Source organism: Ornithorhynchus anatinus, chromosome 14, assembly GCF_004115215.2.
Source record: "Ornithorhynchus anatinus isolate Pmale09 chromosome 14, mOrnAna1.pri.v4, whole genome shotgun sequence".
Lineage (NCBI taxonomy): Eukaryota > Metazoa > Chordata > Mammalia > Monotremata > Ornithorhynchidae > Ornithorhynchus > Ornithorhynchus anatinus.
The window spans coordinates 17,605,521-17,620,291 of record NC_041741.1 but is presented as its reverse complement, the minus strand read 5'-3'; the positions used below and the strand labels follow the sequence as shown (position 1 = coordinate 17,620,291).

The 14,771-nt window shown below is 47.3% G+C and overlaps 1 protein-coding gene across 1 annotated transcript in view; it reads right to left on the bottom strand.

Moving 5' to 3' along the window:
• Window positions 1-14,771, bottom strand: part of MYRFL (myelin regulatory factor like) — a 56,558-nt gene that overhangs the window by 22,501 nt on the left and 19,286 nt on the right. The window contains exons 9-14 of the mRNA XM_039914117.1: window positions 12,921-13,031; window positions 11,398-11,488; window positions 6,150-6,350; window positions 5,042-5,150; window positions 4,323-4,432; window positions 1,231-1,388 (exon numbers count right to left, since the gene is read on the bottom strand). Coding sequence (XP_039770051.1) covers window positions 1,231-1,388; window positions 4,323-4,432; window positions 5,042-5,150; window positions 6,150-6,350; window positions 11,398-11,488; window positions 12,921-13,031 — 780 coding nt within the window. The remainder of the gene's footprint in view (window positions 1-1,230; window positions 1,389-4,322; window positions 4,433-5,041; window positions 5,151-6,149; window positions 6,351-11,397; window positions 11,489-12,920; window positions 13,032-14,771) is intronic.

Below are 14,771 nucleotides of genomic sequence, written 5' to 3'. Positions count from 1 at the left end.
CGGTCCCTGGCCCGTGTGGGGCTCACAGTCTTAATCCCCATTTTACAGATGAGATAGCTGAGGCACAGAGAGGTGAAGTGACTTAGACTAGGTGATGCAGCAGACATGTGGCGGAGGAGGGATTAGAACCCAGGTCTTTCTGTCTCCCAGGTCTGTGCTCTATCCACTGAGCCGTGCTGATTCTTACGCTACTTCTATTACTAATAATAATAATGATATTTGTAGGCATGTTGTGGGCAGGGAACGGGTCAAATTCTGTTATATTGTACTTTCCCAAGCGCCCAGTATAGTGATCTGCACACAGTAAGGGCTCAATAAATACCGCCGAATGATTGATTGATTGATTGATCAAATGCTTACTGTGCGCCCAGCACTGTACTAAGCGCTGGGGTAGATACAACATCATCATTTTGGACCCGATCTCTGTTTACCAAGGGTCTTAAGAGGGAGGGAGACAGATGCTGGCAACCCTCTTCACAGTCTACTCGCCCAAGGGTGCTCAGAGAATGCTAGCGACCAGTCTGTTCTCTCAGGCACTAGGATTAGTGTGGCTTAGTGGACAGAGCACGGGCCTGGGCGTCAGAAGGACCTGGGTTCTAATCCTGACTCCACCACGTGTCTGCTGTGTGATCTTGGGCAAATCACTTCACTGGGCCTCAGTTGCCTCAACTGGAAAATGGGGATTAAGACCGTGAGCCCCATGTGGGACAGGGACCGTGTCCAACCTAACTTGCGTCTACCCCAGTGCTTAGATCGGCGCTTGGCACCTAGTGAGCACTTAATAAGCACGATAATTATTTTTGTTATTATTATTCCCACTGCAGATCTTCACCAAAGGAGACTTTGCAGGTTTACGGGAGGTTTAGAGAAGGTTTCCTCCAGGGGAGAAAAAAAAAAGTCCTTGGCAGGTTCTGAATTTGGAAGTGACACACTGATGTTCAAAAGAAGGCAATGTTTTATGAAAATTTAGCCTCCCCCCACAAAAACTGCAACCAATTTTTGACCCCGTGGCAAGGCACATCACGTTAGAACCAGTCAGTCAAGAGAGAAAAGCGCCGGGTATATTGCTTAGGGAAATCGAATTTCCTCCATTGGGGAGGGAGGAAGCGACTTGAAACTGAAGGGGAAACTTTCTCCCATGGTCCTGAAGTCTGCCCTTGATCAAATAGATCGAAAGAATCCATCTCTGGCCCTCCCTCCCCACCCCCACCGGCTCCTCTCCCGACATACTCGACGGTGTTTCCTTCTTTGGCCTTGAGGCTGTCCACCTGCTGGAGTTTATTCAGTTTTTGGTTCCACACTTCTAACTCTCCTATTCTTTCTTCGAGGTCGTTGGTCAGTTTGCAGAGCTGTTTCACCGCCCCTACGTTCTCCATAAAGATCTGATCCTGGGGAGGGAAAGAACAAGACAGTGCTGTGATCTCCGTCGTCGCCCATCAGCTGGGGAGATGGCTGATGGCAGAGTGGAAAAGGAGTCTTCTCCCGTGAGATTAAAATGCGAAAAAGCCCTCGGCCCTAATTCTGAAGAAGAACATTTTACCTCTTGGGAATCCTCCCAGAATACCTAACTGGAAATTCTTGTTTCTCTGGCTGCCTTCGCTCCCCCGTTGCCTGCCTTCAGACCGTTTTCCTGGTTGGTGAATTTGATAATGCTTGGCACTGCTTCTTGCTTTTAATTTCATTTGAGATGTACTCATTTTTGCCCTAAGAATATGGCGAGCCCCGTGTGGGACAGGGACTTTGTCCAGCTTGATTAGTTCGCATTTACCCTAGCACTTCAACAACTGTGCTTGATACGTAGTAAGTGCTTAACAAACAATTATTATTATTGAATGTCTTATTTTATCTAAGTTGCTAACTCAAAAATAAATAAGCAGGAGAGAACCTCAGCAATGCAGGTCTATGTCATAGATATATATATTGACCTAGTCCTGTGAGTATGTCTATGTAAACGTAGGTACACATATAATATATATTATTTGTCAAGCTCTTACTATGTTCTGAGCACAATACCAAGCACTGGAGGAGATACAAGAAAATCAGGGGCTCACAGGGTAAGTGGGATAATGATAAAAATGATAATAACTGGGGTATTTGTTACTATTTTATGCCAGACACTGGAGAAGCAGCGTGGCTCAGTGGAAAGAGCACGGGCTTTGGAGTCAGAGGCCATGGGTTCGACTCCCGGCTCTGCCACTTGTCAGCTGTGTGACTGTGGGCAAGTCACTTCACTTCTCTGTGCCTCAGTTCCCTCATCTGTAAAATGGGGATTAAGACTGTGAGCCCCACGTGGGACAACCTGATCCCCCTGTGTCTACCCCAGCGCTTAGAACAGTGCTCTGCACATAGTAAGCGCTTAACAAATACCAACATCAGTATTATTATTATTACTAAGCATTGAGTGGATATAAGCAAATCGGGTTGAACACAGTCCCTGACCCACATGGGGCTCAAAGTTTCAATCCCCGTTTTCCAGGTGAGGTAACTGAGGCACAGACGAGTGAAGTGACTCGATTAGACTGTAAGCCCGTCAAAGGGCAGGAACTGTCTCTATCTGTTACCGACTTGTCCATTCCAAGCGCTCAGTACAGTGCTCTGCACATAGTAAGCGCTCAATAAATACTATTGAATGAATGAAGCGACTTGCCCAAGGTCACCCACAGCAGACAAGCGGCGAAGTGGGAACTGAAGCCCAAGTTCCCTGACTCCCAGGCCTGTGCTCCTTCCACTAGGCCAAGCTACTTCTCATATGCAGGTAGCCGTATACCAATTCCTTTAAAAAGCCCCCATTTCTGGGAAATTCCCACTTCCTACGTTGAACGTTTTGCAAATCAATCTTTTCCCTCTTAAAACCTAGTGCTTTAGAAACAGGATAAACAAAATAACTTCCGTTATTCCCAAACTCACCTCTGACCTTTGGGTTTGATTTGTATTGAAACACCCCTTCCCTCCCATCCTCCAGCCCCACACGACTTACACGCATCTCCGTAATTTACCTTTTATGTTACCGCCTGCCTCCCCGCCTAGACTGTGAGATCCTTGGGGGCGGGGAATGCACTCTACTAAGTGCTCTGCACACATTAAACGCTCAATAAATACAACTGATCGGTCGGTTGATCGATTGAGAAAGGAACAGACTTATCCACACTGGCTCGTCTCTGCCTCACTAAGGAACGTCCATCCCCACAAGTCCCATACTGCCAAGCTGACAGAGAGAAGCAGCCACAACCCGGCGCTGCCTCTAAAAAGGCCTCAGGAAGATTGTGGCGGCCGAAGTCGTAGAGGTCACTGAGGCCGTGGACTCTCAGCTGTTGGGAGCCTGAAATTAGTACCTCCTCTAGCCACAACACCCGACTGACCTGTGTTTTTGTCTTTCATTCATTCACGTCTATATCCCATTTTCCTTCTTCCTCCCATCTGCAAATTATTTACGGCTTTCTCCCCTGAAAGACGATAAGATCCCGGAAAGCAAACCATGCCTCCTAACTCCATCGTACGCTTTCAAGCGCTTAGTATTGAGTTCCGAACTCAGTAGGAGCTCAATTAGAAATATTATTGACCGTTAATTTTAGTGTAGTGTGTCATTCTTAATTACTATTATCCTTATTACATTTATTAAACACTTACTGTGGATCAAACACTATTCTTGACAAGATATTAAATAATCAGATTTGACACAAGTCTCTACCCCACGGGGGACTCACAATCTAATAGATAGGGAATTTTTCATTTTAACTTTGAATTTTCAGGATCCTGAACAACAGAAGGAAATGGGAGAAACAGAGCCCTAGGAAGAAATTCATCCTCATCATCATCAAATGGTATTTATTGAGCACTTACTAGTTTCAGAGCACTGTACTAAGCACTTGGGAGAGTCCAATACGGCAGAGTTGGTAGACACATTCTCTGCCCACAGTAACTTAGAGTCTAGAGGGGGAGAGTCACATTAATATAAATAAATAATTATTTACAGACGTGACATCTAGCTTTTTAACCTCGATTTGTAGGGAGACCTAAAAGTTCTAGAACTGGAAGCCGATTTCACACACATTTCCTCGAAGGGGAAAACCCTTAAAACATTGAAACGGAACATTTTAACCTGACCCAGGCCAAGTTAATGAATTGTATTCATTGAGTGCTTACTTTGTGCAGAGCACTGTATTAAGCCCTTGGGAGAGTACAAGATAACAGAGTCGGTCGACACGTTTCCTGTCCACAACGAGCTGACAGTCCCAGGCGTGAAAACCGAAAGGCGGGGTTCGCGTCTGTCAATCTCATTTCAGTAACCAACGAAACAGTTTTTGTGGCCGTTTGAAAATTACCTTATCCACCACGAGGAGGTTTTCCACCTTTTCTCCATTTGCACAGGTGACATCACCCACTTCTCTTACGGCACTGGGTAAGATATCCTTTACCTCCTGGGCTATCATTCCTGCTCACAGACACACCAACAGATGTTATCAGCCAGTGGCTTCGTAAGAGAAAAGCGGACCCTGACAGAGTTTACGCTAGATGAGAAATGAAGAGTTGCCCAACCTGAATATGCCGAGGATAAATGGCGATGGCCATGTAAATCATCTGAGCTTTGCTTCAGTGTCTCAAAGAGTTCATAAAATGGGAAGTCATTCTGCTAACTCTGTGGCATCGTATTCTCCAAAGTGCTTAGGACAGTGCTCTGCACATAGTAAGTGCTCAATGAATACGATTGATTAATTGATTAAACGAAATCGTTTCGTCCGACGATAAGGGGGCTTGATTATTAGGGAGTCTAGGGCCTAAATCCAAGAAAAGCCACTTGACAGTGACGGGCCTCAGCTACCGCTTAAGTCTGAGACAACTAGGGCTCTGTGATGGCTTGGTTAGCATTTAGATCCAACTGACTTTGAGATCTTCACTCAACTGCCCGGCAAGTTAAATCGAATCTAGTGAACTTCTCAAGCCACCATCATTGAAGATCCGGGTCCAGAGAGAGAGGGGGGTGTCCTGAATTAAAATGTTAAAGGCTGAAACTCCGGAATAAAGGCAGAGTTGACTGATTTACCTGTCTGGTGGACATGTTCTATTCCCATTACAGAGGCGAATTCAGGTTTGTAGTCATATTCAACAACTCTCATTTGGGCTATCCTTCTGAGCTGTTCATTTGGGTCGACCTAATGCGGGAAGATCAGATTTCACACAGTTCTGTATTAACCATTTTAGATAACGGCCAGGATTCTGCAAGCAGGGGAAGGAAGAGAAGGAGGAGGAGAAAGAGAAGAAGAAAGAAGATGAGGAGGAGGAGGAGAAGGAGATGAAATCAATAGCATTTATTGAAAAGAGAAAATGAGGGCTTAGTCAGCCTCTTGGAGAAGATATGCCTTCAATAATAAAGAAGAGAAGGAAAAGGAGGAGGACGAATGGGAGGAGAAGGTGGAAGAAGAGGAGCAGGAGGAGATGGAAACGAAGAAGAAAAATTGTGGCATTTGTGAAGTACTTACTAGACGCTAAGTGCTGGTGTAGATACACAATATTCAGATCAGATCCAGGCACATAGTAAGAGCTTAACAAATAGCACAGTTATTATCTATTATAGAATCAGAATATTCACCTAAACAAAGACATACACACGCACTCAGAGTCAGGGCAACTGACATCTCCTTACACAAACCATCGGCCACCCTTTAAATACGTTCAGTATCATCAAACTTTCTCAGGTGTCGGGCTCTCAAAGACCCAGAATGGCTGGAGATAATAAGAACTGTAGTATTCGTTAAGCACTTACTGTGCCAAGCGCTAAGCACTGGGCTAGATAATCGAGATAATCGGACCACAGTCTAAGTAGGAGGGAAGAGTAGCTATTGAATCTCCGTTATAGAGATGAGGAAATAGAGGCCCGGAAAAGTTAAACGACCTGCTCCCGGTCACACACCAGGTAAGTATCAGAGCTGGAATTAGGATCCAACTCCCCTGGCTCATTCATTCATTCTTTCAGTCAATCATATTTATTGAGTGCTTACTGTATGCAGAGGACTGTACTGAGCGTTTTGGAGAGTCCAATATAACAATATATTGGACACATTCCCCGCCCACGAGTTTACAGACTAGAGGGGCTCCCAGGACTGCTTTCCTTCCGCCGGGCTGAGGTGGAAACCGACTTGAGGGGTTCTTACCTCTTGGATGTTCTGTTTGGCCCGGCTATCAGAGGGATACAGGACAGCTCCCGACACCTTCACGTTTCCAAGAACGACCAGCGCTTCATCCGGGGCCTCCGTGTTAATTCCCACTCGGCCGTGACAGACCACGGATTCTGGACCGTGTCCCCTTTGCCATAACATATCGCCGTCGTTCTCAAATTGTCCAGGATTAGAGGCCTGAATTTGTGGAGGGTGTTTTGAGGGGGGGGAAAGATACAGAAAGATAAATGGACAACTGTTTTATCTTTCAAACCAAAGAGAAGAAAACAGTATTTATTCATTCATTCACATTTATTGAGCGCTTACTGTGTGCAAAGCACTGTAGTAAGTGCTTGGGAGAGTACAACGCATCAACGGACACATTCCTCACCACAACAAGATCACAGTCTAAAGGCGGAGACAGACATTAATATAAATAAATAAATAAATGTAAAGTGAGTCTTGGGGCATTATCCTCATGTTGGCAGTATAAGACCAGTGTAATGGGTATAAATGGATCAGATTCCTAGAAATCAATCAATCGGTAGTATTTAATGAGAGCTTCCTGTGTGCAGAGCACTATACTAAGCACTCAGGAAAGTGTAATAAGAGAAGATATCATTGCCCACGGGAAGCTTACATTCTAGCTTGGGATGATGGACACAAAATAATTTACAAACAGGAGGAGGAGGAGAAGATGGCGATCAAATAGTTGCATTTACAGATTGCCCCCTATCTTCATCAGGCCACTCCGCTTTTCAACATTTTATACTGACTTTTATACTCAACAGGAGTTTAAAATTTCACAGTTCAGATAAAAGATTGTGTAGTATCATGAGTAAGGGCGATATATTCAATCTGGGATTGCCACAGAAAAATCCCACTCATTGAACAGTAACGTTTTCCATTATGTCACTCTATAGTAATAATAATAACTGTGGTGTTTATTAAGTGCTACGTGCCAAGCACTGTCCTAATTGCTGGGGTAGATACAAGCTAATGAGGTTGGATACGGTCCCTATCTCACGGGGGGGGGGGGGCTCCCAGTCTAAATAGGAGGGAGAACAGGTGTTAAATCTCCATATTTAAGCAAATGAATATATACACATGTATATATAAAACATCACTAGTAGTATTTACTGAGTGATTACTGAGAGCAGAGCTCTGCATTCAGTGCTTGAAAAAGATATCGGCAGGGGTTGATCGGAAGCCTCGTCGTTATGACGACGGAGCAGCGCCCCTCCCTTGTGGCTGGACCCCAGGGATCAGAAGCAGGGCACAAGTGGGACCCTCCTGCGGCTTTCACTGCCCAAACCGGATGTGGTTACGTGGATCCCAATCTCGTACGTGTGTCGGGTGGCTCCGGGCAAGGAGGCCATCTACGACCCATCCGCAGATGTTCTTGGCTTCACCGAGAGGACCCGACGGGGGTACGATTCAGTGAAAACAAGAGCGGAGCCAAGCAGCTGCTGGAGACCATGTCTAATCATCGCCGGGCATGCGTTAACAGCAGGAACTCTGCTGTGAAAATCAGTGGCCTGCCGGCAAACCAAGCAGCTGCTCCTACTGACTTGCTCTTTGACGCTAGACCGCTGCAGGAGAAACGCGGTGAGCGGCCGACCGTTCTTCGGGAAAGGATGTCCACAAAAAAAATCACAAGGTTGCTCCACGGAGCATGGCCTAGTGGATAAGGGCACAGACCCGGGAGTCAGAAGGGCAGGGGTTCTAATCCTGGCCCCGCCACATATCCTCTTGGGCAAGTCACCTAACTTCTCTGTGCCTCAGTCACCTCATCTGTAAAATAGGGATAAGCGTGTGAGCCCCATGAGGGACGGGGACTGGGTCCAATCTGACTCACTTGTATCTACCCCAGCGCTTGGAACAGCGCATAGTAAGTGCTTAACAAGTACCGTAATCATTATTATTATCATTACTCTCCCAAGCGCTTAGTACAGTGCATAGTAAGTGCTTAACAAGTACCGTAATTATTATCATTACTCTCCCAAGCGCTTAGTACAGTGCTCTGCATGCAGTAAGCATCCAATAAATACGACTGACTGACTGAGAAGGGACTGGGGTCAGAACACACAAGGACCGACGAAACATGAAAACGCAACAGAGACCAGTACACAAAATCTAAATCAACATCAGCAGGGTGCTATGGCCAGAGGAGCAGATTTTCAGGGTCTTCAGGGCCCAGAGCCCAAGGCACACCCGTAGTCGCAGCAATCAGTCCAGCAGTCACCAGGTTTCCCCGGATTTTGTGGCAGCCTCATTCTACGACTGTCTTTCCCAATTCGCTTTGCGCGCACTGTGGGCAAGGGAATGTCTCTTGTTCTTCTGTCGATCAATCGATCAATTCAAGGTACCTGGGAATGCTTCCTGGGTGTACATCAGTGCACTAAAAGCTTGGGAAAGTACAGTGAAAGAGAGTTGGTAGACGCATTTCCTCCCCTTAAGGAGCTTCAGTCTACAGGAGAAGACAAGACTTGAAAATAGGTTAGGGCTAGGGGAAACAGTAGAGTATAAAAATGTTTACATACAACAGTACTTATGTGGTACTTTCCCAAGCTTTAAAAATAATAATAATTATCATTACGGCATTTGTTAAATGCCTACTATGTGCCAGGCACTGATAAAAGCAAATCGGGTTGGCCACAGTCCCTGACCCACGTGGGGCTCCCAGTCTCAATCCCCATTTTATAGATGAGGTAACTGAGGCATAACTGAGAAGTGAAATGACTTGCCCAAGGACACACGGCAGAGAAGCGGCAGAGTCGGGATTAGAACCCATGACCTTCTGCCGCCCAGTACTCTATCCACTATGCCATGCTGCTTCAACTGCACACGGAGAAGTAGTGTGGCCTAGGGGGAGGATCACGGGCCTGGGAGTCAGAGGACCTGGGCCTTGATCCCGGCTCCACCGCCTGCCTGCCGTGTGACCTTAGGCAAGTCGTTTAGCCATGCTGGGCCTCAGTTTCCACCCCTGTAAAATCAAGATTATCTACCTGTTCGTCCTCCCGTTTCGGCTGTGGGCCCCTTGTGAGCCAGGGACTATGTCTGGCCTGATTGCTTATCGTCTATCTACTCCAATGTTTACTACGGGGTCTGGCACAGAGTAAGCCCTTAATAAACTCCATAATAATATTAATACCTATTATTATGATTACAGGGGAGGCTCAATTAATAGCATCCCTACTACTCCGATAGTCCGGGTTTGAGCTCCAGCTCCTTTTGTTTCACATTTACCCTTCTTTGTGACCTCAGTTTCTCCCACGCTCCCATTCTGTAGCATGGCCAGATTACGAGGAATCTACTTTCCCTCCTCATATGAGCCGCCATATATATTTCCATATACACATTGGGTAGCCAATCAAAATGACATAAAGGCAGAACGTTCACCATCATATGCACATCCGTGCTCTCCTGAAAGCCCACTTCCTCCCAAAGGCCTTCCCTGATTCATTCCCAGGCCCCTAGGTCATCTTATAAAATCATCCGCCTTTGCTACCACTTTACGTACATAATTATACCCTTCCATCCCCCAGTAGGCTGGTACATTCATTCAACGGCACATTCAGCATTTACTTCGATTACTCTGTAAATATTTTTTTGTCTGTCTTCCCCACCTAGAGAATAAGCTCCTTGAAGTCAGGAAGTGGGGATTTGTTCCCGTTAAGGGCTCGTTACACTGCACCGCACCAGTGGGTGCTCAACAGATTTTCCTGTATCCACCCCAGCGCTTAGTACAGCGCTTGGCACATAGTAAGTGCTTCACGAATACCACAGTTATCATCTCCCTCTCCTCCTGCGTACATGATTTCAATGAACGGTAACACATACTTGGACGAATACACCGGGTTTTAACTCAGACGCTGCCTCAGTTCCATTAAAACTGTTCAATGGCTTCCATGAATGGGATTCTTATTACTCTCACTCGTTTAAAAAGAAATTGTACTCTAGGCTAGGTTGGATCGAAATGAACGGAGACTAGAAAAAAAAACCCTCAACATATATTATTTTCCCTTACCCCAAAGCATTTCATTTATTTTACTTATTCCAATTGAATTCACTCTGATTTATCTGTTCCTTTATCCTAGACTCATCCTTTATTCAAAACACATTTTCATTCTGTCACGAAATCCTGACGGTTCTACCTTCACCACACCTCTAGAATCTGCCCTTTCCTCTCCGTGCATGAGATTATCATTTTCCCGCCTTGACTACTGTATCAGCCTCTTCGCCGACCTCCCTGTCTCCTCTTTCTTCCTTCTCCGGTTCCCGCCTCATTCACTCCGCTGCATGGGTCGTTCTTCTGAAAAACCATTCAGTCCGTATCTCCAGTGCCTCAGAAACCTCCAGCGGTTTCCCAACCACCTCCGCATCAAAAGGAAACTCCTTACCGACGGCTTTAAGGCATTCAGTCGGCTTTCTTTCTCCTACCTTACCTCGTTGATCTCCTACTGCAACCGAATCTGCACACTTCTCTCCTCAAACACCAAACTAGTCTACCTCCATCTCGTCTCTGCCTCTGTCAACCCCCCGCCCACGTCTTCCCTGTGGCCTGGAATTAGCTCCCCCACACCTTCAAAACCGTCCTAAGATTACACTTCCTCCTAGAGACCTACCCTAACGCCTCATTTTCACCGTCCACCCTCCCCTCTGGGTATCCTATGCACTTAAGCTGTGTATCCCTTGAGCACTCTGACACTCACCCCAGCCCCACAGTGCTTATGTACATATCCTTATATTCCACTTTTTCCCTTCTCTGTAACTAAATTTAATGTCTGGGTGGTTGGGAAAAGCACAGCATAGACACCCACCCTCCCCTCCCACTGTAACAGTAAGATTAGAACAGAATCGTGCTTAGCGGTCACTTTGAGGCATCTTCGGATGTGCTGGGAATCCATCAGTCAGTGGTATTCATCGAGCGCTTACTGTGTGGAGCGTTTAGTGTATCAAGGAGTGAAAGAGTACAAACTCTGCCCACAGAAACTTGCAGTCTACAGGAGAGGTTACCATCCGCAGTCTATCATCGTTCTATCATCATTCCTAAATTCCTCTTTTCTCCGGACAACAGTCGCTAAAAAGCTCACCTGACCACCTTCACCCTAACTTGTAATAGGCCCCCCGGAAGTCGACCCGAAAGGCCAGCGACCCCCTTCAAGCCGGAAGTTCCACGCCAATCCTAGAGGCGAAACCGGGACGTAGGTGCAGGAGAAGTCGAGAGACGGACCGTACCTACCCTCACGATGATCCTTTCGGAAATATGCGCAGACAGTAAGTAGCCCTGGTCTTGGTTTGCCGCATACAATCCAATCACCAACATAAAGTATCTAATCGGGAAACCGTAGAAACGTCAGAGGAATTCAGAGAAGGAACATGTGTCCCGGCCACAAGCCATTTAGCCTATCTCTGGACCTCGTTATTAATCAGGGATGCCTAAGAATAGATATTTATCATTATTATGCACTATGATAACGGTACTTGTTCAGGGCTTACCGTGTGCCGAGCACCGTTCTGAGTGCTGGGGTAGAGACGAGTTAATCAGATCGTCCCACGTGGGGCTCACAGTCCAGAGGCACAGAGAAGCCCGTGCTCTTTCCGCTAAGCCACGCTGCTTCTCAAGGCACTTCCACCCATGTCCCAAATCGCTCTCTCCCCCCAGACCGTAGCAAGTTGATTCACCTGCTCTTTCCCAGCACTCCTCTTCTCACATTCCCGAGTTGTGCAAGAACCACGGTTGCCAAACTGTTTTACAGTCACCCAAGCCAGAGAAATGCAAATGCCTCCCAGATGGAGCCCTCTTCCGGACCATCTGCTTGGAGTGGAGATAGCCAGTCACGACCCTTTCAGCTCTGGCCGAGGTCCAACTTTCCAGTGAAAGAAGGCCATGTGGCATAAAGCATCGAAAGACAGGAAGTGGGTCGGGGGCCACTAAGGCCATCCACCTGCTTCTTAAACTACATCTCAGGCAGGTGCCTGGGATTCTCCGCAAGCTCTCCAGAACCAGGGACTCCAACATCTGTGATTCTTTTTTTTTTTTATGGTATCTGTTGAGCGCTTACTATGTGCCATGCACTATGCCAAGTGCTAGGGTAGATGCTAGCTAGTCAGGTTGGACACAGTCCATGTCCCACAAGGGGCTCACAGTCTTAATCTCCATTTTACAGATGAGAGAAATGAGATACAGAGAACTGAAGTGACTTGCCCGAGGCCAAGGGAAGAGCTGTCCTTAGCTGTTCCGGCCGCCCGTCCAAACAACGCTCTAGTTCCCTCCCCTGAAGCCAGTGGGAAGGAGGTAAGAAACTTGGAGAGGAGAAGCACTATGGCTTAGTGGATAAAGCAAGGGCCTAGGAGTCAGAGAACCTGGGTTCTAATCCCGGCTCTGCCGCTTGTCTGCTGTGTGACCTTGGAAAGTTACCCAACTTCTCCGGGTTCAGTTACCTTACCGGTGAAATGGTGATTAAGACTGTGAGCCCCATCTGGGACGGGGACTGTGTCCGACCTGCTTAGCTTAGTGCTTGGTAAAGTGTCTGCTTAATAAGTACTATTTTTTTAAAAAAGTGAAACCAGCTGAATGAGCAAGAGAGCGGGAGTGCTAAACCACTGAGTGGAAAACCCATTTAAAAAAAAAAAATCCAGTTGAATTCTAACCGAACTGGCGCCCGGCCCTGGTGGCTTCCTCAGAACAGGAGGCTGGAGGTGCAATGCAAGCTGGGACCGAGCGAGGGGTCAAGGCAAACTGAGCCCGGGGAGACACACTACCTTTGGTCAGGATTAGGTTTCCCCTTCTTCCTCATGTTGTTTGCCGTGGTCTCGCTGAAGTGTAGTCTCCCTAGGGTGACTTTGGTCAACTGGTTTCCTGGTAGTTCAATTCTGAAGACACAAAAGATAATCAGTGGCATTTATTGAGTGCTTACGGCGTACGTAACACTGTACTAAGCGCTTGGGAGAGTAGAGTGGAACAGAGTCGGTAGACACGTTTCCCGCCCACAAGGGTCTTGAGGCCTAGAGCGGAAGAGACTGTTCAGCTGGGGGCACAGTTCTGTCCCGTTATTCCGGGTCTTCCGTTTTCCGGCATCCCAAGAGAATGTTGATATTTGCAGAAGTTGCCCTGCCCGGAGGAGTCAGGAACATCAAACCCGAGCAGACCTCTCATCTCCCACTTGACACTCTGTCATAAGGAAAACAACAGTTGAACATCTTTTTTTTTTATTGTAATGTTATTAAATGCTTATTTTGTGCCAGGCACTGTACTAAATACTGAGGTAGATACAACCTAATCAGGTTGGAGCCAGTCCCTGGCCCACATGGGGCTCACTGTCTTAATCCCGGTTTTCCGGATGATGTAACTGACGCACAGAGGAAGTGAAGTCACTCGCCCCAGGTCACGCAACAGATAAGCGGCGGAACCGGGATTAGAGCCCGGCTCCCTCCGACTCCCAGGCCCCTGCTCTATCCGCTAGGCCACGCGGCTTCTCGCCTTGAAAAAGGTGGTGGATCTTCGGAGAACGTGGCTTGTCCCATGACCAAGGTCATTTAGCAGCGGCTACTTGTTGAGGCAGTCCAACCTTACGCTCCTCCCAAAACAGCGTGGCTTAGTGGAAAGAGCCCGGGCTTGGGAGGCAGAGGCCATGGGTTCGAATCCCGGCTCTGCCGCTTGTCAGCTGTGGGACTGTGGGCAAGTCACTTCACTTCTCTGCGCCTCAGTTCCCTCATCTGTAAAATGGGGATGGACTGTGAGCCTCACGTGGGACAACCTGATTACCCTGTACCCACCCCAGCGCTTAGGACAGTGCTCTGCACATAGTAAGCGCTTAACAAATACCAACATCATTCTTATTATTAAAGCAGCAGAGATGGCAGCCCAAGCCAGAGTGGTCTCCAGATGGAATCTTGTCTCTCCCATCTGCTCTGCTTCAGTACAGGGACTGCCTGCCATGTACCTTTTCTTACTTGGCGATCATTCAGGATTCTATAAATGTAACTTAAGAAGGAGTCTCTATTATAAACCCAGCGTGGAACCACATTTCAGATATTCACTCCGGAAATTAGGCTGCCGTATAGATTTCGGATTCAAAATGAAAACCTGCACCCCCAAATCCATGACCGGAAGCGGAATTCCTTCCTACGCGACGCCGCGAACCATTCCCAGCAGTTGATCGTCTTGGACGGTGAAAGCCGAGGAGGGGTTTCGCTGAGAAAAGAGCTCGGAGCAGTGAAATTTAGCAAAAGTTGAATATGCTGTGTGTAAGACGATGGCGAGATTAAAGGTCAGGCACCATCTAAAGGGGTAGACTGTTGTTGGAGGGGACAAGGGCAGATTGCGACCCCCGTTGTGGGCAGGGATTGTCTCTCTTTATTGCTATATTGCACTTTCCGAGCGCTTAGTAGAGTGCTCTGCACACAGTAAGCGCTCAGTAAATACGACTGAGTGAACGAAATCCTCTTTAGTGCCATTCATGCTATTGCGCTGCGCAGCGCAGGCATCCGCTACACACTACTCACTAGACTGAGGGAAGTGAAGTGACTTGCCCAAGGCCACGCAGCAGATGCAAGCGGCGGAGCTGGGATTAGAATCTAACTCCTTCTGACTCCCAGGCCAGGGCTCTAGCC